This window comes from Musa acuminata, chromosome BXJ3-8, assembly GCF_036884655.1.
Source record: "Musa acuminata AAA Group cultivar baxijiao chromosome BXJ3-8, Cavendish_Baxijiao_AAA, whole genome shotgun sequence".
Lineage (NCBI taxonomy): Eukaryota > Viridiplantae > Streptophyta > Magnoliopsida > Zingiberales > Musaceae > Musa > Musa acuminata.
Window position 1 is genome coordinate 1067764 of NC_088356.1, and position 25521 is coordinate 1093284.

The following is a 25521-nucleotide window of genomic DNA, read 5'->3' on the forward strand; positions in this document are numbered from 1 at the left end:
CTCATGTGGGTCCCGCTGTTGTTTCCGGTCAAGTGGAAGCTGTTGCGTGGGTTGGCCAGGAGTATTTACGCTAATTTACGACCCCGTTGGGCCCGATCAGAACCGACGGCCCACGCGTTGGACCGATCTAATCCAGCGAATAAACCCAAACCGGCGCTCTTGTGAAGGAAAGCGAGGCTCCGATACAGCCACCGCAGTGTTCTATTCACATGTAGAACTGCAACTGTCTCGTTACACACAAACTGATGTGCATGTCATGCGGTGACTTATCATCCGTTCAGGCTGTAATAGCTATACTAAATAATATATCATCGTCTAGAGATAAGTGAGAACTATTTCCACACATGTGAGAACTTCATTAATCATCGAATCGATTAATTACTTGGCCTATTTATATAGGATAAGTGCATCAGAGTATGCATAGGTCATGGTGTCGTACAGATTATTCGCCAAGACGCAGATGTTCATCAGAAGCCAGAAAAGGCCAGACACGAAACTACTAGCAGGAAGTTTACCAAAACATCTCTGATAATAATAATATAACCCTAGCATTAGATATTTACCCATGCCATATACCCATGCCGACTCTACATGTAGTATTATTCACTCACCAAGCATTAGATATTTAGTTTTTGGTCAGAGCATTCAGGGAAATTAAATGACACACCGTGGGCAATCACTTTTAAATATCCATGACAACAGAAAATACATGTGAAACTCTCAAGGAAAAAAAAAATCATGTTCAGCACTGTCCCCCTATTCTCTCTAACATGTTTTGATATCACCAGTATCTTCTGGAAATGATCAGCTGGAGACCACCGAGGCCTAATAAGCTGAAAAAAGGCAAGTGAACAGGACAGGGTTAGACTGTAAGTTATCTGAAATCCTCAAGATTATAAATAGCATGGCATTGCCCACTGTGTAACAGAATCAATAGATTGATTGTGAATCACAAGAAAAACTAGAAAAGAAAATCCAAGGCAAACGAAACCATAATAGATCTTTACATAATCAGATGATTCAATAAACAAGGTAACCGACCTAGTAGGGAAGAGCAGGAAAGAAAAAAAAAAGTGATGTACCTCAGAGGGTGGTGCTTCAGGCAAGACTGCTTAGGCAGATGACTTGAGATTCAATAGTCACGGCCAAAGCTATATCTTGTGGTCATATGCTTCAGTCTACACTTAACAGAGTTTATCACCCTCGTGGACACCACAACACTATGTAAAGGTAGCTTATATCTGCAGGAATGCAATTGGAAAGAGGAGACACTGAAAAAAACAAATGCTTACTGCCTAGTCATATCCAGATTATATACATGAGGTGGACAACAAACCACTTGTTCCAGATTGCAGAAAGTACTGAAATTGCAACGGATGAATGTGACTAAAAGGATCATAAAATATAATATATGAAGCCATTTTTCTATTAAAGTCAATAATTAGACTAAATATATAGGTCAGAAAAATTACTCAACAGTTGACTGAGTTATGCAGTAGGATCCTTCCTGCAGTGGAGAACTTATGTATTTCCATCCTAATGCTCACTTTTGAGAAAGGATGGTGCTCATCATTGACTTGGTGAATCCTACATACAAAAACAGACATCAATTTACTGCTGATACAGTGGGATCAAAAACCAACACCTGCATTTGCCCCAAATGTGATGAACTCAAGCAACAACAACAGTAAACATATACATATATGCTACATCTCTTCCAAAAATATCTCTTTGCACGAATAAATAACAGTCTAAAGATCTCAGCAATTCATAATCATATTATGGTGACCTATAGCTCCCAAAGTGATCACAGACAAATCTAAAAGGTTCGTAGATTTTTTTTCTCAGATGCATCAAGCAATCTTTAAAAGATGAAATTCCAAACAACAAAGCAGAAGGCTCATCTAGATTGATAAGTGTGAACTATCCACCACTTCAATTAAGTTGTTTGAGCCTAGAGTATGGTACATGAAGAATTGAAGACAAGAAAAGAATACCATTAATTTGATGAATGCAGACCATAACTTCTACTCAAGGGTTACAACTGCTAGACTCTAGAAGAGTTGTCATGTTAGGTTTAAGTTCTACTTAACATGAACAGGATAAAATTGAAAACTCTAAATGTATAATACAATAGTCTCCATGAAACAATGAGTTCCAACGAATGTCCTACGAGCAAATGGAGTTTTGCATAGGTAAATTCAGAACAAGTATAAAGTTGCCTAAATTCAGTTTACCTCTTTCCTCGACCCGCATTAGCTATCTAGTTCCTAAATCTACGCTCAACTATAAGATATGGCATGGAAAACAATGACATCCACAATACAAGTCCTGCTGAAAAATTATACAAACTTTCATAATGTCATACATCATAAAATTAACACTAGCCAATCTTGATACGCTCAACATGCAGTCCTAGAAGATATTATGTAGTTTAGGAAGCAAAAGTTAAAAATTAATTAAGTCGAGAATAAAATCTCAACCATGATTATTGAGATTCACTAGTTTGTTGATCAGCACAAAAGCCTAACTGGAAAATAGCAAAAATGCAAGTTGAATGAAAATTTATGAAAATTGATTAGTCACATCCAAAACAAAGTTCCAATTAAAAATTATTAAGGAGCAACTAAATGAATATTGATAATTATGTTCTGATAAAAGAATAAAGTATGCATCGCATTGAAAACCCAAGTTTCAAAAGAAAATTATTGAATGATTAAAAAATTGTTATAGATATTAGGCCTAAAGTGAAGGTAGGGCTAGAAGGTTTGAAGTCTCAGTACAATATCTTGTCGAACTGTTATGGTACTGGAAACCAAGGATTTATGAACCTGCATCATTGAAAAAATAGTTTTAAAAAACCTAGTATATAATCTAGCAGCAATCCTTGATCGAAGTAGTAAATACAGATCAATACATGCTGGTCCAACCAGTATTTAAAACCTTGTGGCATGTACAACATTATTCTAATTTTTTCTGGACTTCAAAGCGTTTCTATGGTCTACAAAACCAAAACCCTCAATTATATTTAATTGAAGGAAAACCCTTGGCCATTTTAAACTGGCAAACACCATGATGCTGACAAAGAAAGGGCATGCCTTTCTCAAGTTAGAAGTGATGAGGTGGTAGATATGAAGCTTAAACCACTTTGTCTTCTCAACCTCTCAACAACCTAGAACTAGAAGTTCCAAATCTTTGGTGTATTGGGGCATCACTATCAAAAGTAGAACAAATGTTAACATTATCAAACAAAGTTTGTTGTTAGACCATTTGTATGTTGGCATCTCATCTTACAATTCTTACCTAGTGCTGGATTAAAAAATAAGCGGTAAGACATTCAAATTTCAAACAACAACAGAGAATTCAGATCCAAGCAGTAGGACGTTCCCAACAAGAATTAATGTACTAAGATAGTATGAATCTTCTAGCATCCAAACACAGATGGACTAAAATGAAACATTACAAGGAAAAATCATTACAGCAGTAAATTGCAAATAAACTAACAAAATCTAATGAAACAGATCTTAGGAGCAGAGGTACATTTAATATGTGTGGATATGTAGGCTTGAGTTATTATGCAGACTAGGTGAGCAGTACCTCCAATGAAGTCAACACACGCTCAATTCTGAAAATGCAGATAAGGAACTAAACTTGTCTGATTTCCTGAGAAGCTTTTGTAAATTGCAACTCCCTTCAGCAAGAAACAAAGATTACATGATAAAGGCCTCACAAGCGCATGTCACCAAAATCAAGTTCAAGATACCAAACAATAAGAGTTGAATAGAAATTGTAAGTCATCCACAGAAAAGATATTGTTGAAGAGGTGTACCTAACATGAAGCATACAGAACCAAGTTTACAAGATGATAAAGATGGAAGGTCAACAATTTGAACAATATGACACAGAATTGGAAACAAATTAAAGCTATATACAGACAGTTGCCAAACTTTGGAAGACGAGAAAAAAATGGAACAGCCTAGACCAAGGTTGTCCTTAGGGCAGGCTATTTCATGTCATAGTCAATTGTAGTTCAGATATACAGTCTTGATGCACTTTGTGCTGAATATTTTGACTCTTGCTTGAGCTGATGAAGCATGGAAAGCAATAGAGCTTCTTGGTGATCTTTCAAACACATGCATGAATATGTCTGCATTGGAAGATATATTCAATAAAACCAAACACCATCCATAAGGCGACGGATTTTTCTTAACACATTCTTCTAGCCCAGGTTTGAAACTCCGATTATCATTCTTTATGAACTCACTGCCTTTAATGATGCCTTTCTTTCACTTAAAACTTGTAATTTGCCAAATCCTCTTTTGCAACTTTGTTAGTTCCTACTGCCTACCATTAAAAGCTGAGGTATTTTGTCCACATGTTCTGTTTAGCACAAACCATGTTATATCATCATTCACCACTCATATGCAGCTTGATCAAAACTTCTAAACCTCCCTGTATGTAATGGCATATAAATGCATAGACATTCCTGTGTGTTCTTTTTATGACTTTCCAGAGAATGCATGTCCACATGTAAAAGCAATACTTGCATTTATATATGTAAAGTCTCTAATTCAATATCACAATGCAAACACACAACCAATTTCCATGATAAAATTCAAACAAATTAAAGATCTTTTAAAATCATATCCTGGAGCATGTACGATCCTCAAAATTAATGCATAATTATCCAGTTCAGAACACTGCAATTTGTTCCCTGTAGTGATTCGAACTTTAATGAATTCAAAAGGAGGCAAAGAAGCAAAGTACAAACAAGAGCATCAGTGCAGCAGAATAGAAAATTTTACTGTTTGTACTATGTATCAAATCATAAGAATATGTAGGTTAGATCTTTTTAAAATTCTTGCAAACACAATTATACCGATGAACTTGTCAGAACATGCAAAACTCATTCTCTTGCTAGCCTTAAAGAGCATCACAGTATGAATTACCTTCTCACAAGAAAGTTATGATCACTTCCTTTGACACTGGAAGCAGCATGTCCCATCGCACCGACCAGTCAACTCTTGCAAACACAGTATGAACAATCAAATGTGATTACACAAAAGCATAGGCAACATTCAGTTAATTCTTGGTATTAAATCCAGCCTTTAGGAGCACATTTACAAAGTGCTAATAAGAAATATGTTACATATACAAGTCTCAGAGGGAATTGATCAAACTGAGATAAAATTGATATCCCACACCTTGAAGGATGCACTGTATAGTTTGTGCTGCTGAAGTAAAAGAGAGTGCCCCGCAAGAGATATTGTTTGGGTCCCAAAAGGAAAATAAAATCCTTTATCACCCTCCACACGATCAGTGGCGCTGGCTAAACAACATTGTCAATCACTCTGGCCATAACAAACTTGTGCAACGTCCAGCAATATATGTATCACCTAAGAAATTAGTGATCAGGAATAGATGACTAAATGAGCAGGCAGCACTCACAGCCGAGACCCTGTAAGTGCTCTGTACTTGTCCTCTAACCAAACAGGGTAGGAAGACCTAGTTCCCCTTGTTGCAATTCCTTCATCCTTTGCTCTGCAAGTGGATCAGGGCTCTTCGTTACTCTTCGTAGACGCCTGAAAATGAAATGAGACAATTCAAAATTGGGTCACACACAAGAGGAAGCGAGGAAGACCACGTTTAGCTGAGGTTTGTTGATTGAACAACTTTAGGCACCTGTCTTGAGCATGCTGAGCAGGATAAGTAGGCATAAATTCCTTAGATTTAGGCAATGGAACCTCACAGAACCAACGATGATTAACGGCAGCTTCTGCTGTTATTCTCTGTGTCCAAAATAAGCCAGCAAACATTCATCAGTAGAGAACTAGCAATATCAGAACTGTCTCTGGTAAGAAATTTGATTTACTATTTCAACATTTACCTTCTCCGGGTCATAAGTCAGAAGTTGGTTTAGTAAGTCAAATCCAGCTTCAGACAGGGTTGGACATCCAGAAAAAGAAGTGGGAGGAAACTTTTCTCGTAGTCTATTATACCTATAAGAAGAAAGAAAAAAATTACTGATGACCGAAGAACATAAAAACTGCTTCACCTAAGTGCTAGTGCCATCAAAGCTTAGGCATGATCATCCAGAGCTCGAGGCCTGGAGAAAGGTTGTGCTAATAAGATCACAGGACAAATAACCACTATAAATTATAAATGCATGCAATAATCAAAAACAAATTGCAGAAGCCTACACTTGGGACTTACGGCTGCTTGACAAAATTAACTTTAACGCCAGGTAATTTGGCAAACCCAGGCCAAATCTTCTCGTTCGGGGTACCAAGTGTCTTGAATATCTGCAGGAAAGCTGGTTACATTAAAAGAGATATACAACCATATGTCAAAGTGTGCTGAATGAGAACGGTTGTATTAGAGAAAAATACCTTGTCAAGTTGATCAAACTCAGTTTTTCCGCTGAATAATGGTTCTTTTGCTAGAAGTTCAGCCATTATGCATCCTAAGGACCACATGTCAACAGCTGTTGAATACTCCTTTGCTCCTAAAAGAAGTTCTGGGGCTCTATCATAACAAAAAGCAAAGTAAGCCTGAAGTGATCAAACTAATTCAATATAGAAGCAATTGTGGTTGACTATGCCATAAAATTAACGTATTGACAAATATTACGAAATTTAACACTCGCCACCATCCCATGAAACAAGAAGCAGAAGAAGAAAAAAAAGTAAAAATACAGATCATGACCATATACCTGTACCATAATGTCACCACCAAGTGAGTGTAAGGTTTCAGTGGGCTGCCGTACTGGCGAGACAAACCAAAATCACATATCTTCAATTCTCCACGATTGTTTAAAAGGATATTTGATGTCTTCAAATCCCTAGAGGGAAGAGAAGTCATTCAGCAAACAGAAATACAAAGGAAGAAATAGAGGCAATAAATGCTAAAGCTGCAAAATCTGGAAGTACCTATGAAGGACCCAATTATCATGAAGGTACTTGACACCTGAAAACAGCTGCAACATCAAACATTTTACCTCACTCTGACTAAACGGCTGCTTCATAGTCTCCATCAGCCCTTTTAAGTCATGTTCCATATATTCCATAACCATAAAAATACTGTCAAGGCTGCTACCAACAACAACCTCCTTAACATCCACAATTGAAGGATGATGAAAAGATAACAAAATATTTATCTCTCTAAGTGAGGTCAGTGGAAAACCCTCCCTCTCCTTTTCCATTTTCACTTTTTTCAATGCCACTATCTCCCCAGTTTTTTTGTCCTTTGCTCTGTACACAACACCATAAGTGCCTTCGTCTATTTTATTAAGCCTCTCAAACTCATCAACACTTCTACAACCTTGCAGCATGTTCATACATCTTTGAGGTGGTTGTGATGGTACCTGCGTCTTGGCTCTATCAACATCAGTTTCAGAGTCAGTATCAGATGATTGATCACCAGTGTCTGCATTAGATACATTGCTGTCAACATTCATATGATCATTTCTTTCAAAGTAAATCCCCCGGTCATCATTTCCATTCTCTCCTTCTGAATCAGATAGCATGGACGGATATACCCTAGAATTTTCTCTCACAATAACCTCACCTAGCTCAGGAGTTGGCGTTTTCTTTTGCAACTGTTTCCCTACTGAATCAGACAAAGGTGTGATTTTTCTCTTTTTAAGTGTAAGATCATCCTTCATCAATTCATCCTCTTCATCATCAAGCGCACTGTTTCCATCTGCCCATCTGGAGAAAGAAATACTCCGAGCTGGTGCAAGTTCCTCTTCATACTCATCTAACGACCAGCCTTTCTGTTCATTATTTGCCAACTGTTCCTGAGGAGGATCTACAGAGACATCTACATCTAAGGGCAATGCATGCCCTACGGCTGGTCGAACAACCTCAATGGAATGTGGCGGTACAAAGCCCTGAGGCAATGGAGGCGGTGGAGGCAGGGAAACATGTTCAAGCTTGTTACTCTTACCACTGGAAGTAGCCACAGTGGGTTGCTTATTATCAGCCCTGTCCCAAATGATTGGAGAGAATTTCCTCTTCCCAATAGACGCGGAATAATCACCATTCTCCTGAGAATCATTCTCTCTGATCTTTGAAACAGGTGCTTCAGCATCATCCGATCCACTCCCACTGGACAACTCCCCAGTCTCGCGGTCGACGTCTCTCCCAGAAAGTTGGTTTATTTTTCGACTACGACCGCTTCCACCACTCGAATTGCTCGACAAGGGAGAGCGGTAGGAGCCATTCGCCCCTCCTCTCACCCTGATGTCTCTTTGTGTAATACTAACCCTATCACGTGCCTCCCGGCCACGGTCCCTATCGCGACCTCCATCACGGAGACGATCGCGATAATAATCCTTCCTCCTATAGGCTTCTACATCTGCTTCCCGAGCCCGGACCTCGCGATCTCGGTGACCACCATGTTCACCGGCTGCCATAACGTGAGAAACCGCCTAAAGTGGGGGATGGGCCGGGTAATCAAAAGAAACCCTAAAAATCGAGAAAGGGGCGGAAAGCAAAGACAAAACCTAGAGGAGCGAAACGCTAGAATTCACCCAACGAGGCCGATTATAACCACCACCACTCCCAACCCCACCCCCTTAAAAATCTTTCAAGATCAAAGAATAACGTGGAGAAAGATTGACTCGACGTCGAATCGATTAGCAAGAGGCGAACTCCATCAAGAATCGACGAACCTGACGCGTAGCGATCGCGGCAAAGAGCCCGACTGAGATGGAATCGAGCAAGAATTCAGGAGGGGAGGAGGAGTGAGAGACCAGCACGGAAACTGACCTCGAACACAGACCGAACAAGGATTCCGCGGGCGCCGACGGAGACGAGGGCGAAAGGTTGTAAAAACCAGAGGATAAACGCAAAGGTTCGATTCTTATTATTATGCAATTCGACTTGTGCGTCGATGCGAGGAGAGGCCGCCGCAGGCGCCGACCGCGAAAACGTGTGGGCCCTCTTTGGAAGCTCACGTATCGGTCGATCCATACCTTGTATCAATTCTTACCCGACTTATTCACCTGTGTCTGTCCGGTACGACTGATAGAGTGGAAAAGAAGTCAGTGGATGGCATGTTGGGTACGACTGATGAGAGTGGAAAAGAAGTCAGTGGGCCGGATCTATTCTCAACCCGGTTTGGAGTCGGCACTGATAACTCGAGTCAATCCGATAACTCGAGTCATCGCTGGGTCCGATTACCCGACTAACTAATGAACATGACACGGATCCGGTACGGTAGGATCCGACTCGTGTGATGGTTTTGCTTTTGGATCTGAAACCGTTCTGCAATATGCAGTTTTCGGATCGACCTCACAAAACATGATATTCTCATGTTTAATATGACTCGACTATATATTATATATCATCAGTAAAGACTGTACTAAAATTTGAAATAATTGTGACAAATAAAATAGTAATTAAGAAAAATATGATTGATGTAGTCAATTTGACCCTCATTTTCAAAGTGGATATTTGTCACATCAATAACAGCCAATTTATTAGAGTGTTGAAGATTCCAATGATGGCCTACTAGCAACTTTCATGAACGGTAGCGAAACCTTTTTTTTTTTTTTTGTGTATTTAGATCCATTTATCATGGTCTATGAGTCAGTATGGCTAGGTCTACGGGACGATATCGAGAGCCTACTGCGGGGTGATATGGATGATGAGATGGCCTGACCCTCAAGAAGGAGTGTTGTTGTTATTGAGAAGCTTAACATAAGTAGGTTTGCAAGTAATAGAAAATTTAACCATAATTTTCATGAAGGAGATAAGTATTTTCTAATGACTGTATTAAAACCCTCTCTCTAAGTTTCAAGCCAAATGTCAATAATACATCTCAAAACTCCAATCCACTCTTTTTGGATTATTAGTTTCCAAATCCAACTATATTGATTGGTATTGATGTTCTTAAATGTGAATGATACTATATATGACATGAACCAGCTTAGATCAGACAGAACCATTCTTAATAGAATAATAAGAAGGATCTATTAGTATTGATATTCCCAAATGTCAACAAGATCATATTTGGCATCAACCAGCTTAGATCACATGTAACCATCCTTGTCAAGGCAAGAAGGATCCTTTTGGTGTGTAAGGCATATCTTTGATAACTTTACATGATGTAACAGTGGGGCCAACAAATTAGATTTATCCCTCTCGAGTTGTCACCTTTCTATTGAAGGAATTATCTAATCAACCTCTCAATCCCGAATAGGATAGAAATATGAGTTCAACAATAATTAAAGCCTACATAAAAATAGAGTAAAATACAAAATCAATCAAAGTGAAAGAAGAGACCTACTTTTCACATTTGTAATGATAAAATCATTATAAGAGGGAGAAAAGAATTTTACTTGGAGTCACCATGTTCTAATACACTTGAAAGAAAATAAATCTCTCATTCACACCAAATAAGAAATATTTTTTTAAATATATTTAAATATAATATCCAAGTCTTACACATATTGAATTATGATCCGTATATCATAAATAAAAATAATATATATTATTCATATTTAGTAATATGATTTGTGATGTCTATGTTTTATAAATACGATAAACATATGCTCATATTTTTTTAATTTTAAAATTAAAGTTTATGCTTCCCAAAATATGTTACTCATAATATTCTATGAATTTTTAGTTGTGCATGCATAAACATCAATATCTACTTTATGTATATTCTAGAATGAAAAAACATAATTTTTTAGTACAACAAACTTAAGTGTGCTAGTGGATTTAAATATGAGGCTAGATTATGATAATAAACATACATATAGTGATTAAACATAATTATTTAATTTTAATCAATATTGAGTGAATCTTAATGTTTGAATAAGTTTGATCATGATTAAAGTAGGGAAGCTTGAGTCTAATCATATATGCGGAGGATAATAAGCTATTTAAATATGGTTGAAGTAATTAAAAATTAAATAAAAATATTAATCAAAGATGTGAGATTGAATAATAGTTTTAAAAAAAATATTATATTTGTCAAATCAAATTAGATTCAATTGAAGTTAGTACAATCTTACAATAATAATAATAATAATAATATGAAATTAGGTCTAACGAGATCGAACCCTAGACCTCAAGCTAACATCTTAAACATCTCTATCTTATTTTAGCCCCATCATCTTTACCACGATGATAACTTATAATTTTTTTTCTCCTTTTCTTTAGTCATTCTCTCAGTTTTTCTCATAAAAGTTAGGAAACTTTAATTCTAAGGAAGGTTAAGGTAAAAAAAACTCAATTCTTCCCTTATTAATCCTACGATTTTGGTTTTACAAATTATAGCTAGATTTTTTTTTCAACTATTTTTTAGTAACCTAAATTATAAATTAATATTTAATTTTATAAATAATTTTTGTATAAATCTCTTATGGTTCTAAGCCTCTTGTATGACTTTAATTTAAGATTAATATATAAAGTTACGAGGGTCCAGATATTTTTATTTTCTATGAATAAATTATATTCGAGGTGAATTGACTTACTAATATAATTAGGTTATGCCATTTTGATATATCTTAATAGGTAAATGACATAATGTCATGGGCAAAATAAAAGGTAAATGGAGAAGTGATGAAGTCAAAGAAAGACAAATGATAATAATGAGGTTGCTAATTCATTTTTTTAATCATGATTTGATTGTTGTCGACTAGGGTTATATCGATGATAATCGATAAGTGATGTTGTTACTTAGACATTTCATTTAAGGTTGTGATGATAGTGATATTGCTGTTGTGATAGTTGAAGACTAAGGAGAATAGTAGCGGAGAGAAATGAAAAGAAAATAATAAATAGGGTTGAGCCTTGTACCCTTAAGGATTTCCTTCTCATTTAAGGTTTACGATGACTATAAGCTCTTAACTATTTATTTATTTATTTATAAACTCTAAAATATGAGATTTATAATATTTTTATAAGGATGATTGTCGTGTTTCCATTCTAGAAGAAAGTGAGTATGAATCTATAGGATAAAGATTAATATTTATCATTTGATGAGTTTCATACATATTATTCTAGAGTGGTGGGTAGGGATCCGTAAGATGAAGATAAATACTTACTCTTATATGAATTCCACATAATATTCTCTTCTACAAGCGCGAGGGGAGGGGAGGGGAGGGGATTATAGATTCATATGATGAAGACATATATATCAATTTCAAAATCCTTTACCATGTGCATTTTATGATATATGTTTTGACGATCCCATATAAGCTCAAGCTCAAAGCTTCATAAAAAATTATCCTATGTTAAATCTTACTATATTATAACAAAAAATAAATATATGTAGAATAATTGTTCTTGAGTATTTATGATCCTATGACTCAAATATAATAATCCAAAGCTCTTCATGTCCTCTCGTACCAGTATAATAATATGATGGTGCTACGATCCCTATCACAATTATATCAAAATTTTTAATAAATATCATCGGTTAGCTAGATTAAAAAAAATTAGACCAATCCATAGGACATCTAATCATTTTTGGTGAGTATAAGTGAAAAGAAAAAGCTATATTTTGCTCAATCAATTGTTTCCAGAAAAACTCTACTCAAAAAAAGAATAAATAGGTTGCATTTTCCTCTTTAATTGGTCACGTAAAATATTTAATAGCAAATCATACCAAAATAACGTTTTACTTATGATTCATATATCTTTTATGCCATTATTACATGCATCCGTACTCGAAAGCCTTGACATTGTGAGTTCATAAGATGGCAATCCAAGTACGGTGCAGGCATGGATCCGAACTCCGGAAACGAAGCTTACCGAACCAGTCGGGTCGGATCGGGGCGGATGGCGTTTCGGATCCGATAGCGGCCGTTCTGAAATCGCAACTACAAAATTAATCTTGACTGTTCGATCGAGCGTACAGACAAGAATGTGACGGTCAAGATTGTGATCCGAGATCTATAAATTAAAGGGTAATAAGGCACGGCTTCGCCACTTCGGCTCTCGAAAGCGATCCGTCTTCGCGTCCGTCGTTGGGCTTCATTTGCGTTGTTGTTTCCTTCCTCCGCTCTTCATTTGAGGCTCGAAGAAGGGGAAGAAGGCGGCGAAGGGGAGCGAGGGAGAGAGGGATAAGAGAAGAGAGGGGGTTTGCGCTCTCCGGGGTTCCATCGAGGCGACGGGAGGCGCGGCGCCAGCTCGAGATCCAGGCTTCGTGTCGGTTCCTGGAAGCATTTTTCGCGTTCATTTCTCTCGTCCCCCCGCCGCCTCTGACATCTTTCCCCGGGTTTCGCGGTATTCGATCTAGGGTTTTTGAGGAAGGTGGAGCCATCGGAGCTTCGGTTTCATTTATTGTGGCATTTCGAGCTTCTAGGCTGCTCTCCTTGGCTGCGGTTCTCGGAGGCCTGCAGAAGGGCTAGGGCTTGGGGTTTTGATTTCCTGGAGGCAGGGCGGGGGTCGACTTGCCTCGATTTCAATCAGATTTTGGTTTTTAAATCGTTGCCGTGACCATTCGGTGGAAGCTAGGGTTTTTGCTGCCAATATTCTGGCAGTTATCGATTTGTTTAAGCTATGCAGGACTGAGTATCCAATATTGCCAGAAAAAGTTTTATATTGAAGTCTCTCATTGATGGATCTTGAGCTATGGTTTTGTCCGAAATAAGATACCTTTATCATTAGTGAGAAATAATCATTATGTGAATTTTGAATGGTTTATTTTCTGAATCCAGTATTCAAATAAGTCCGCCTATTTATGAATTACTTTATGAAGGCTATTTCGTTCGTCCGGGAGAATTGGTACTGTAGCAAGATTGAAATTTTGAGTTTGATATTTTATTTTAGTCTACAGTGCTGAAGGACAAATACTGGAATTTATTTAAATGCTGTGATGGGGAAAGCACAAAAGTTCTCAAAAGGATACCCTTCTGGCTTTGGTCCGGACTACCATCATGTAGGGGATACTATGGGTGAGTCTGAAGGTTTCGGTAGCTGTGGTCGTGCCGGCTCAGAGGATTCTTCTGCCCCTAAGAGGAAGTGCATAAGCTTGAATGCGGACAGATGTGACAAATTTGATATCCCATTTGAGCTATTTTCACTTTCAAAGATGTCCAGGTCTGAGAAGAAAGACTTGGAGGTGAGACTTAGAAGGGAACTCGAGCAGGTTCGAATGTTTCAGAAGAAAATGCTCTCTAGCAATGCAACAGGCACTAATGGGGTTGCTTTTTCATCCTCCAGTGATGGGTATGTAAAAAAAGGGGATCCGTTGGGCCAGAATGGTTCAAATTTGAAGTGTGTTAACTCTGGAAAATTTGAGATGGCAAAGAAGGTGCAACATACAAATATAATTAGCAACCCATATTCTATTCTAATGAAACAGTGTGAGACACTTCTCAAGCGCCTGATGAGCCATCAATATGGATGGGTATTTAACACTCCTGTTGATGTAGTGAAGTTGAATATTCCAGATTACTCTCAAGTTATCAAACATCCAATGGATTTGGGAACCATCAAGACTAGGATAGGATTAGGTAGCTATTCCAGCCCATGGGATTTTGTTTCTGATGTCAGGCTTACTTTCACCAACGCGAAGACCTATAATCCACCTGGTAATGATGTACATATTATGGCAGACACTATGAGTAAGTTCTTTGAAACAAGATGGAAGCCGATTGAAAAAAAATTGGTTGCTGCTGATGCTGCTGCTAGTAAAGAAGCAGAAACTCCAAAGCCAGTTCTGCGGCCAAACAAGAGGAAATCTCCCCCTCACAACAATAATATTATCCTCCCAGAGGATGTGAGGCCGAAAATGACAATTGAGGAGAAACAGAGCCTAAGTAGGCGCCTAGCATCTCTAGGAGACATGCCCGAACATATGGTTAACTTTTTGAGAAGGAACAATGCAGTGAGCCATACTAGCGAGGATGAGATAGAGCTTGATTTAGATGCAATGAGTGATGATTTACTATTTGAATTAAGGAAGCTTTTGGAAGAATATTGTCTTGGGGAACGATTAAGGGTCCAAGCTAAAGCTGAGACTTATGAAGTTGAGGTGTGTATTCTGTTGTATTGACTCGTTATATGGTTAAGTACTAACATATTTATTTTTATTTATGATTGCACATTTTCTTTTGTATGTGCAGATTTTAAATGAATCAGGACTTAGCAATTCATCGATGCATGCTTGCAAAGGTTAAATTCTCATTTTAGCTTGACTATGAAGAGCTATATACTTGAGACAAGTTTAATCTAACGGTTCTTTTATTGCCTTTCATAATTTGGCAGGCAATGAACCAGCCGAGGAGGATGTTGATATTGTTGGCAATGATCCTCCTGTTTCAAGTTATCCTCCTGTGGTGATAGAAAAAGATGCTATGCTAAGAAGCGGAAAATGTAGTAGTTCCAATAGTTCAAGTAGTGATTCTGGTTCATCATCCAGCGGTTAGTGTTGCTTCTGATTTCCCTTTTGTCTTTATTTTTATCAGAAGTTCTATGCTCATGATATGTTGATTCATAAAATCAGCGGTGTTCATGTCTTGCATTTTGAATTCTTTACATTTTCATGCCATGCTGTGCTTCACTTTGTTGACATTTCTAAGTTATACTATTCCATGGTTGCTTTTACACTTTCATGGTATTTTGGGAAATTGTCTCTTGGACCTCTCACCCTATGCCCTTTCTTTTTGAATCTCAACTTCTTACTTGTTTGTGGAAGGAGCTTAGAGGACATAAATAGCATCACCAGATCAGCATTTAATATTTAAAAATAAATAAAATTGATAAAGAAAGAAGATACTCCAGATTTGGTTTACTCATTCATTTTTCTAAAATGTTTTTCCTTTTTTTCCCCCTTTCTTTGTATATTTTGATTTCTGTTGGTATTAGTCAGTCCAAGTAAACCCTTGCAATAATTTCCAAGTAAACCCTTGCAATAATTTATAGGGAGCAAGTGGATTGCCTGTTCCATAAGGATATCAGCTGATTTCGATCCAGTATAGCTGGATCTCTTTGGGTTCTGTGATACTTTGATCTCTATTGTGCTGTTCTGAAAAAAAAAATTCAGTGACATAAGATATGACTGTCACAGAGAATAAAATGAACCGAAAAGGAAGCTTTATTTCTTCAGTGCTAGTAGGGAGTTAAACACTCTCATTATTATATCGCCATAGAAGAATGCACCCATATATTAGTTATTCTCATTTGTTATTGGAAACTTAATAAAAGAAACTTATGCGTATATGCCTGATTGTTTGATTATATGTGTGGTACACACTTAAGAAACACATGCATGGGCCATGTGGATTTATTTTGATAATTAAATATTAATAAGTTATAGAAACCAATTTATATTCTCACTCATGTGCTAAGATGGTGCATGTAAAAAGGATCTTTTATGGACAAGGGAAAGGCAGCTAATCAGGAGAATGGAAGAAGCACTTAGGCGAAGAGGAATGCACATAAATAGAGTGATCGAAAGAGAAGATTCAAGTTGGCATGTCTGTCACATTCCGGGCCTGATGGGCTAATTGACCTCTTAACTTTGTTTGGGTCAAACCACTGTACAAGATGCTTAAGTTAAAGTTGATAGTAGTACACTCATTAAACTCTTATAAGTCAATCTTTTGTTTTGTCCACTTTCGATGTGGGAGTAATCAGGGTGTTACAATGTTTGTTTCTTTTCTTTCTCCTCATTTCTCTCTTTCCCACCACTTTTTTCTTTAGTAACTTAACCATCCATGACAACAATTCCATCAACAGAATCTCCATTTTAGGCCTATTCAAGCTTATCGTATGCTTTATTACTTCTGGCTGCAAGGATGAGAGGGACAATCAGCCTTGGAAGGCTTGCCTCATCATTCAGTTGAAAATTTCACAGTGAAAGATCCTAATATGCATTGTGCTGTTGTTCATCTCTTTCTTTGATCTTATACCAAGTTTCATAATCGGTAAGACTTAAGAGCGTGGATAGTCTTGTTCCTACCTAACAGTCTGACATCTATTGTTTCCACCTTTTTTTAGTGTCACTTGTGAGATTAGATTTGTGCTGCAGTCATGTATTCTTGTATTTGTACTGGCTTATCAGTCTTGTATTTTTTACTAGGTACTATTTGTACAAAATCTTTTTGTTTCACACCTGAATGTTGTTTTCTCAAATTTGAATGCCTAAAAGTTCCTACCAAATTCTAAACAGCTCCTTATCGTGGTCTACATGAGATTTGGACTAGTTGATGTCTCCACAAAACCACCCTCTGTCCTTATATGCTTCATTCCAAATTTCAGTTGCTTAAATATCTATCAAAGTTCAGTTTTCTTACCTAAAAGGTAACTCACACCAAAGATATGAGTTACTTAAGGTCCTATATGTGTTTCTGCTACCTTCTAAATTCTAGGGATAGCTTACTCAATCGACTGTTTGGATTTCCTTCATCGTTGTATTCCCTTGACTATGCTTAGCAAAGAATGAGATATTAATGAAATGTATCAAACTTTTGTTCTTTTTCTCAAAATAAATTTAATTATGGTCTCCTATTTGAATTTTCTCCAGTTTCACAGATAACTAACATCATTCTTTTGAGTTTGTTAAAAGTTAGGAGTCCATAGCTATGTAGGGTGAATTTGAAAAGATAGATAAAACTTAATTGTTTATCACTTGTTTTCTTCTTTGACGTTTCAGTTTATTTGACTGGTGTATTTATGATCTCACACTGATATAGCTATTTTTGAAAATGGTTGTCACCCTTCTACCTATCATCTAGAGTGCTCAAATTGCATGTGACTTACTCCAAGACTCATGGATTATTATATTCATGATCTGCTCCCTAAGATGTGTATCCTTTATCTTTCTTTTTATTGTCATGCTTGAGATTCGCAATGGAACTTGCCATTTTTCGATGCAATATTTAGCCCATTTAGAGGTCATCTTTTATGTTACTTAATTTCAGCTATTGGGTCTTGTAATTCTCTTGTTTTACAAGTATGCAATCCTTTGATTGAGCCAACTCAAGTCTTTTCTTTCTAAAGACTTGATAAAGTTCTTGTCAAAGAACATATTATTTTCTTTTGTTCTTTATGTTTTTGAACTTCAGTGAATTACTTGAAAAAGAGGGGAGGAGCAGAAATGAAAGGAGATTATTTGATTATGACAATAAAATTTATATTTAAAATTATATGTTCGTATCGGTGAACCAATCAATCATCGGTATGGTACGTATCGAGGTGTACCGATATATCATATATCGGTACACCTGGGTGTACCAATGGTATGGTAAAATTATTGAAAATAGCTCCAATTTTTTTTTTAAAAAATAGAAAAAATGGATTAGGGTTTTTAAGTTGAAAATAAATATAAATTTAGTATAATTTTAGCAAACATAATCTAAATTAGGAAAGAATAGTGATATATCTTTTTTGGGCTTTGCGAAGTAATTTTGCGGTACGTTCCGGACCTTCCTTTCGTGAATATTGAATTATTCATAAAAAAATGATTTGAATTATTAGATTATTTTCTAAACAACTTAAACTTTAAGATTCAAATGAATCAATTAATCAATCGATGGATATACTTGATTCTACCACTAAAAAGAACGACATGACTCCACGGGTGGTGGATCGAGATCCTTGATCCCATGTATCTGTATATCAATTTAAAATATTTGTTGGACCCAATCTTAAAAATAATCCCATGACATAATATATTGATATACCGTATGCCATTGATGCATCAATGTGGAGACGATCGTAGTTTGATCGTCGTGAACCACATGTGTCCGAGGTGGCTCCTAAGTTAAGGATGATTGTGGCATATATTGATGCAGAGCATGGAGAATATCAGAATTCTACTTTCACCATTGATCTGCTACTTCGTATTATAAGATCGATTATCATACTGTTGCTTGGAGAAGTATGATCAACTATCACCGTACTGTTGTTGGTCGTAAGATTCTCCATAATACGATGACTGTGAATACGATGAGCTTCGCCCTGTGTCTACGTTGTGTAGGCTCTGTCGCATTTGCTCAAAATCATCCATTACATTCCCTTTCCCCTTCTCCTTCCCCTTATGTGTATAAACTTGACCACTACCTCGTCTAGCTCCATGATTTGAATATTGGGTGACATGTGTAAAAGACTGTTCTTCGGTTCATGCACTACCCTCAAATTGTGTAAGATGGGGCCATTGACTCCCCGACATCGCCACCATCATCGGTCGAGGCATTGTTGTCCATGTCGTTGCCATGTCTCTTAGCCGAGTGGGTTGTTGAATGCGATCGATAAGTTGTATCATCTCCCGATTTGATTCTTTCCAATGGTGCGGTTGTTGATGCTACCGCTTTCCCCTTTGTCTTTTGGGTGGTGGTTTTGGGCCCAATGGCTGCCCAAGTTCCCACAAGGCCTGGGTAGGTGGTTGCCAAACTTTCAGATGCCTGCTTTTTTCATAGGCAGGTATCTAGTAGTTTCCAGTTGTGATGTGGAGGACTGCAGGATTAGGATAATTTTAAAGCATCTTTAGTAATTAAATGTTAATTGAATTTTTGTTAATATGTTATATACTAGTTCTCATTTGGGACTTAATATGTTATATACTAGTCACAGTAGTGACTGCCGAATACATTTGTGTGCTTGATGTTCCTATTTAGGTGTTGTTCAGTCATGACATATGATCGTGTCCTGATTGCTGTGATGAGTTTGTATGCTTTATATCATTTGGGATTAGCACCTTAGTATGATGATCTCCAGAAAAGCACCTGCATTAGAAAATAACAAATTTATATATCATATGATATATGGAAATTTTTATTTTTATAGAAAAATAACAAATAATATGTATCATAGATTGTTTTTAATATCTAATCATTGATTACCAAAGATTTTTTGTTCATAATGAGTATTCAGATATAAAAGGAATTTTTTTAAAGCCTTGTCGAGAATAGAACCTGTGACTAGAGATAAGCTTCTCATAATATTGGAAACTAAGAGTTTGATTATGGGCCCTGATCTGGCCAATATATTATCAGTGCACTTGTACCAACAGTAATCATTGGAATAATTTTGGAGTTTTGACTTTTCATGTATGAGAGACATCATAGACGGATTATGACAGTTCATTTTAAATAGGCAAATGAAAACCAGAAAGGCAATGTTACAGCCAGTGTCAGTTCACTGCAAGTCTGCATGTTAAAATTGGCTTATAAATGCAGTATATGGTATATGGTTCTTCAGAAAATATCACAGCAAGTTCATTTCAGGTAATCTGGTTCACCAAGATTTGTTAGGTTTGGTGGCTGCTGTGTCTTTTTTTTTGCTTTTACTGTTTGCTTGTTTGTTAATCAAGTGAAGGTAAGGGTTACCCAAACTCAGGTAGGTTAGAAAGTAGATGCATGAATTTAGTAACTCCAATAACAGGTTAGTTGTTTTTCTATCTACTTGTTAGATATCTTATCATTCGCCGTACTGCAAAAGTTGTTTCATTCTGTGTTTCTTGCTAAGTATTGATGCCACCTAACTTCTTGTTAGAGGCCCAGATATTTTCCCTGCAAATATACTGTATTGTTATAGGCTTTTGATTCTTTGCAGATTCAGATTCTGGTAGTTCCTCTGAAAGTGAATCAGACAATAAAGTTACTAGTCCCAAGAAGGATATGAAGGTATTTAAAATCCATCATTGCTTTGTGGTACAAAAACTCAAAACTAAAAGCATGGTTATTTTGTGTTATTTTCTCCATTATCATTTAAAGTTTTACTGAGAATTTTTCCTTATTCATTTTGTTACTTACTAACTTAATTTACTTCTTGTCCATTCAGAAAAGTATTCTGTCCGGGCAAGCTTTGGACCAAGAAATAAGTGATTTATCAAATCCACGTGATGGAAACAGTGAGTTATAGTTGTTGCTGTCTTCAACAGTTATTCTATAGTATAATTTTTCAAGCTTACAGATACTCATAAAGCAGGAAATTTAGATATGGTTCTTATCTCTGGGCCCTAAGTTATTGCCTGAATGTATGTAGTGTTGGCTGCATGCAGGAACTTCAGAGGGTACAAATCAACAAGAACAAGTAGCGCATCCAAAACCTGAATCTGTTGTGATAGAACAAAACAGGGAGGGTAAGCAATAATTTAAAATGCATGTGAAATGAAAGGTGTTTGAGCATATGGATATGATATGCATGAATTGCCTTAACTTCTCGACATGGAACTAGGGGACAATGCTCCATCTGAAAGGCAGTTCTCCCCTGAAAAGCTCTATCGGGCAGCTATTCTGAAAAGTCGCTTTGCTGACACAATTCTTAAAGCTCGTGAGAAGACTCTAGATCAGGTTGGTTACAGAACCTGGCCTTTGTTGCATTGTTATATTTTTTACTCTATTGGTGTGTTTGTCACATGAATTCCCTTTTTTTTTTTTGAGTTTTAGGGTGAGAGTAGAGACCCAGAGAAGCTTCGACGTGAGAGGGAGGAGCTTGAAAGGCAGAAAAGAGAAGGTACCATCAACTTTCATAGACTGCCTGAATCATGATTTTTTGTGTGTTATGCATTAACACTTTGTCTTACCTTGAGCTCAGAGAGAGCCAGGCTGCAAGCAGAAGCTAAAGCTGCTGAAGAGGCTCGACGTCTAGTTGAAGCAGAAGCTGCAGCACAAGCTGCAGCAGAAGCTAAGCGCAAAAGGGAACTCGAAAGGGAAGCAGCACGTCAAGCCTTGCTACAGGCAAGTATTGTTTTCGGCATACATAGTCTATGTGGCATTTGCTCGCTTGTTGCTCTTACCTCGTGTGATACACAGATGGAGAAAACCGTGGAGATAAATGAAAGCAGTGTATTTCTTAAAGATCTGGAAATACTTAGAACTGCTCCAGGTGAACACTTACCTAGTTCAGTTGGTGAGACAAGCCCGGATCGCTCGCCAGAGGGCATCAGTGGCTTTCAACTTGGGGGAAGCAACCCTTTGGAACAGCTTGGTTTATACATGAAGGCCGATGATGAAGAGGACGAAGAAGTTGAGCCAAATAGTGCTACTGCCAATGATGCTGAGGAAGGAGAAATTGATTGATGGTTTTCAGCTCTGGTTACTATGGTATGCCTGTTGACTAAATTTTGATGAGGTTAATTTATGCGCCATGGCGTGGCATACTATGGTGAACTAGGTAGGTGTATGTTTGTCTGAATATTCAGACACCTTCAGTTTCTTCAGACACGCACATCAAGCACTATGAAGATACATGATTGCTGTATGAAGAATGTGATATGGGTGATGTAGGTGGATCTTGTTTTAGTTTATGGCTTGTGGTTCTCGCATCTTCAAGGTTCATGGCTCCAGTCCCATTAGATGGATCGGTGTACCTCTTCAGGATAAGGACAATATCATCCGGTGATGGGTTGGGTATTTGGATCTTCCTTGGCCATATATTTGAATCAGGGGAATTAGCATTTGCATGCATCAGATGATATTAGCCCAGAGCAACAGGTGGGTTTTGTAGATTTTTGTTGATATTACAATTTTGCTTGTGGCCCCAAAACTGTACAAAGACAAATTAAATAGTCAAAAGAACTGTTTCTAAATCTTTTATTCTATCACCCACATTCATCTGGGGTTCCCTGCTGGACATATGCCTCAATTGAAGGTCATAGTTTTCAGATCTGAAGCGGATAATATAACCAAGTCTCAAAGCATGTCGCTTTTGGTTTTTTTTTTATTTGTATTTTCTTTTACTTTTTCAGCCTTCCTAAGATTTTGCAATGTTTCTTTTGATATCTAGATGCTTCATTGTATTCAAACAGGTGAAAAAGAATCCCAAAATTGATTGGTCTTTTAGCATCCCTGGCCGATGTGGTTCCTACATTTTTGTCATGTGGACCTGGTGGAAACTGAATCCATAGTATGCTGTTAATGTATATTGATTTTGTCGTTTATGTGTCGGGCCATTGTTTTTGTCTTTCTATTAAGTCTTAGCAGATCAATCAAAGAACAACTCAAGCACCAGAATTGTTGGTCCAGAACTCAGTGCTCTCTGTTCTTGTCGGTCTGATTTTAATATCTTCATGTTTATAGAGGTTCTTCTGCATGCTGTTGCTTTCTTTCTGTCGGAAAACTATTTGATTATGTTAAAAATAGAAATGATGATTGTGGAAGGTTGTTGTTTTGGTGGGAGTCGAGGATTTCATATAAATTGGCAAAGCAGCTTAAAGCTAGACTGTTTTTGTGATGACAGAGGACTGGGCAACATATCTACATGCATGTGCTGATGGGAAAAAAAGCCGAGGAAACTGATTTGATATTTCTTGGATTCTGTCTGGTTGTATCTCAAACACATGAAATAACATGTGGAGAATATAAAGGTTGCAATTTTTTTTATTTATTTTTTATTTTTTTGTGATTTGAAATCGGATGCATATCTGATGTTTAGAGGATAGAATTTGGAACGTGGAATTCAAAACATCAAGTCTATGTATGATCGCAATCTATCCAACTCTAGTTTCTAGTTGATCTCGATAAGTGGAATTTTTTACTGGTTAGGTTTAGCTAATTGATATCTTAAAAAATATATTGGATAAGGTTTTCAACAAAATAAAAAAAAAGAAAAGGGATTTCTAAACCTCATAAAACAAAAAAATCTACATACGTATGCTGGAATATGCTAACATACGTATGCCTCAGTAACACCGTCACCGAGCTGCGCGTGTGTAATCCTCAAAGCTGCATATGATAGATATCGGGCCCACTTCCCAAACCTATACATACTCGACTCCTCCGAGCGATCAGCACTTCTCCCATGTTTGCTCAAGATCTGGCTGCTCGCGTTCGAGCTCGATCACTTCGCCTCTCTGTTCTATGAGGTACTTGTGATTTGTTCCTCTTCTTTTCGTTCTTGTTTCTCGATTTGAGATTGTCGACCGCCCAATAGAGCCTTTCTGATGTGCTAAGAACAACATGATCGGTGAGTCCAGAAAGAAGGGGGAAATGGATGGAAATCGTCACATCTGATATTTCTGAACCGCATCCAGGGAAAAGACGAACTCTTTCTGAGACTTGGCCAAGCAATCAACGAACCAAGGTAAAATCTTGCTTTTTGACGGGTTCTGCAAGGTTCTTCATCTCAATGCTCTGTGATTTGTTTATGTCATTGGCTATTCTAATCGTTGGTGAAGGCACCCACCCCCACCAAATAGGAATGTGACTTCTATAACATGATCTTGAATACTTGGATGATTTTTCTGGACGGAAAGATGCAATGCCACCTATGTTTCATATAATGTGCGATATGAACCCTTCCATTTTGAGTGGAATATATAATACATGTAATGCTTGGATGTTATGCTACATTAGTTTGTTCATGAGATTGCTGTGCACAGGTCGGAGATCGGGGATATCCAACCCAGTAGCTCACTGAAGTTGCAGTCAGGTTGATATGTTCTCGATGGAAATCGTGGAGGTAATTTGACTCTCAGGCTATATTATTTGAACATTTCCATCCTATTTTTCAAATGCCATATCCAAAAATTACTTACCTTTATTTGTTTTTTAATTATTGTTTTAGTAGTTGTATTGCATTTACCCTATATATTGACTGTTAAATGACATCCTGATGTTTCATATATTTAGTACTGATCAATGCTAGAGAAATTGAACAGCTGAACCTTTTAAAATAGCACCAACAGGACTATAAGAAACTTGAAACTGCATTAGAAACCGAACCAAAAATGCAGACTTTTGTTTCATGTGATACAATGGTCTGTTTTGTATGATAAAATGGTTTCGTTTTGTCGGAAAAAAGAGCTCCCAGATCGATTGATTATATTTCCATCTAAATTTGGATAAAATTGAAACTGCACAAACCCGTAGCACAAAGATGACATGATGGTGGCAACCATATTAGTTAACATTCTGTAGGATGAGGAGGAAGAAGTTATAGTTCTAGCAATTATCATTTTTTAAGGTCTACCACACCCATGAGATATATAAATGTTGAGCCAATGTCAGAGGTTTGACCAAAGGGGAAGGAAATTGATGAAAATGGATATGCGGACGATGAAATTTTTAACGATGACAAGGTATAACAAATGGAGGTGATCATAATTAAATACAAAAATATGTCTATGAAGAGAATAACTGAGATGGAATAGAACTAGTTCACATACAGACAACCATAAAAACAGGTATGAGATGTTAGGCAAATGAGATACAAGAAGTGACTTTTAGTACAGACTTGTACCTGGTGTGATGAACATTAATTTCAGAAGATAGATACATGGCTGAAACTTTTGGAGCATTTTAATCTCAGATCAATATACCAGGAAAAATACTAATAATCTACCAAAAGATCTGCAGTTTCGGAAGTCTTAAGTTCTAGCAATAATTACTGAGAAGAAACACAAAAGCCATGTTCAATGCCACAAAATCATTAGAGATGGAACTATTTTTCTGATTTCTTTTATTTATTGGCCATGGAACCTCTATCTTCTGCTCCAAAGCCTCATTGTGCAACAAGTCTTCCATCCTTCCTGAGAAGGCATTACTTTTAAGAAAATATCCAAGATAGTACGTCAATTGATAGTTCGACAGACAAGAGCAAAAACTTGTGTCAA

General features: G+C 37.1%; 2 protein-coding genes across 23 annotated transcripts; one reads left to right on the forward strand and one right to left on the reverse strand.

Moving 5' to 3' along the window:
• Positions 1 to 526: 526 nt before the first annotated feature.
• Positions 527 to 8864, reverse strand: LOC103994130 (cyclin-dependent kinase G-2). 22 transcript variants are annotated; one of them, XM_065165439.1, is made up of 12 exons: positions 6930 to 8863; positions 6713 to 6841; positions 6390 to 6525; positions 6214 to 6302; positions 5888 to 5999; positions 5683 to 5789; positions 5449 to 5582; positions 5205 to 5325; positions 4950 to 5023; positions 3598 to 3691; positions 1083 to 1587; positions 527 to 833 (listed from the first exon to the last, which is right to left on the reverse strand). In XM_065165439.1, the coding sequence occupies exons 1-7, from the start codon at positions 8414 to 8416 to the stop codon at positions 5483 to 5485; spliced, it is 2160 nt and encodes a 719-aa protein (XP_065021511.1). In that variant the 5' UTR covers positions 8417 to 8863; the 3' UTR covers positions 527 to 833; positions 1083 to 1587; positions 3598 to 3691; positions 4950 to 5023; positions 5205 to 5325; positions 5449 to 5482. The 22 variants fall into 22 exon arrangements, with proteins under 22 accessions (XP_065021511.1, XP_065021510.1, XP_065021509.1 ...); XM_065165438.1 differs by having other exon boundaries at positions 5205 to 5329; XM_065165437.1 differs by having other exon boundaries at positions 5397 to 5582.
• A 4088-nt stretch (positions 8865 to 12952) lies between these two features.
• LOC103994129 (transcription factor GTE9) lies at positions 12953 to 22537 on the forward strand. The gene is made up of 10 exons (XM_009414431.3): positions 12953 to 14997; positions 15089 to 15137; positions 15231 to 15386; positions 20520 to 20590; positions 20748 to 20817; positions 20968 to 21048; positions 21144 to 21259; positions 21356 to 21422; positions 21504 to 21646; positions 21722 to 22537. The coding sequence occupies exons 1-10, from the start codon at positions 13837 to 13839 to the stop codon at positions 21986 to 21988; spliced, it is 2181 nt and encodes a 726-aa protein (XP_009412706.1). The 5' UTR covers positions 12953 to 13836; the 3' UTR covers positions 21989 to 22537.
• The last annotated feature ends 2984 nt before the right edge of the window (positions 22538 to 25521 follow it).

Coding starts and splice junctions, on each gene's coding strand:
- LOC103994130 (XM_065165439.1), bottom strand. CDS start 8,416: ATGGCAGCCGGTGAACATGGTGGTCACCGAGATCGCGAGGTCCGGGCT. Junction 6,842..6,929: donor GATAATTGGGTCCTTCATAG/GTACTTCCAGAT, acceptor TCTTCCCTCTAG/GGATTTGAAGACATCAAATA. Junction 6,526..6,712: donor GTGGTGACATTATGGTACAG/GTATATGGTCAT, acceptor TTGTTATGATAG/AGCCCCAGAACTTCTTTTAG.
- LOC103994129 (XM_009414431.3), top strand. CDS start 13,837: ATGGGGAAAGCACAAAAGTTCTCAAAAGGATACCCTTCTGGCTTTGGT. Junction 14,998..15,088: donor CTGAGACTTATGAAGTTGAG/GTGTGTATTCTG, acceptor TTGTATGTGCAG/ATTTTAAATGAATCAGGACT. Junction 20,591..20,747: donor GTCCCAAGAAGGATATGAAG/GTATTTAAAATC, acceptor TTGTCCATTCAG/AAAAGTATTCTGTCCGGGCA.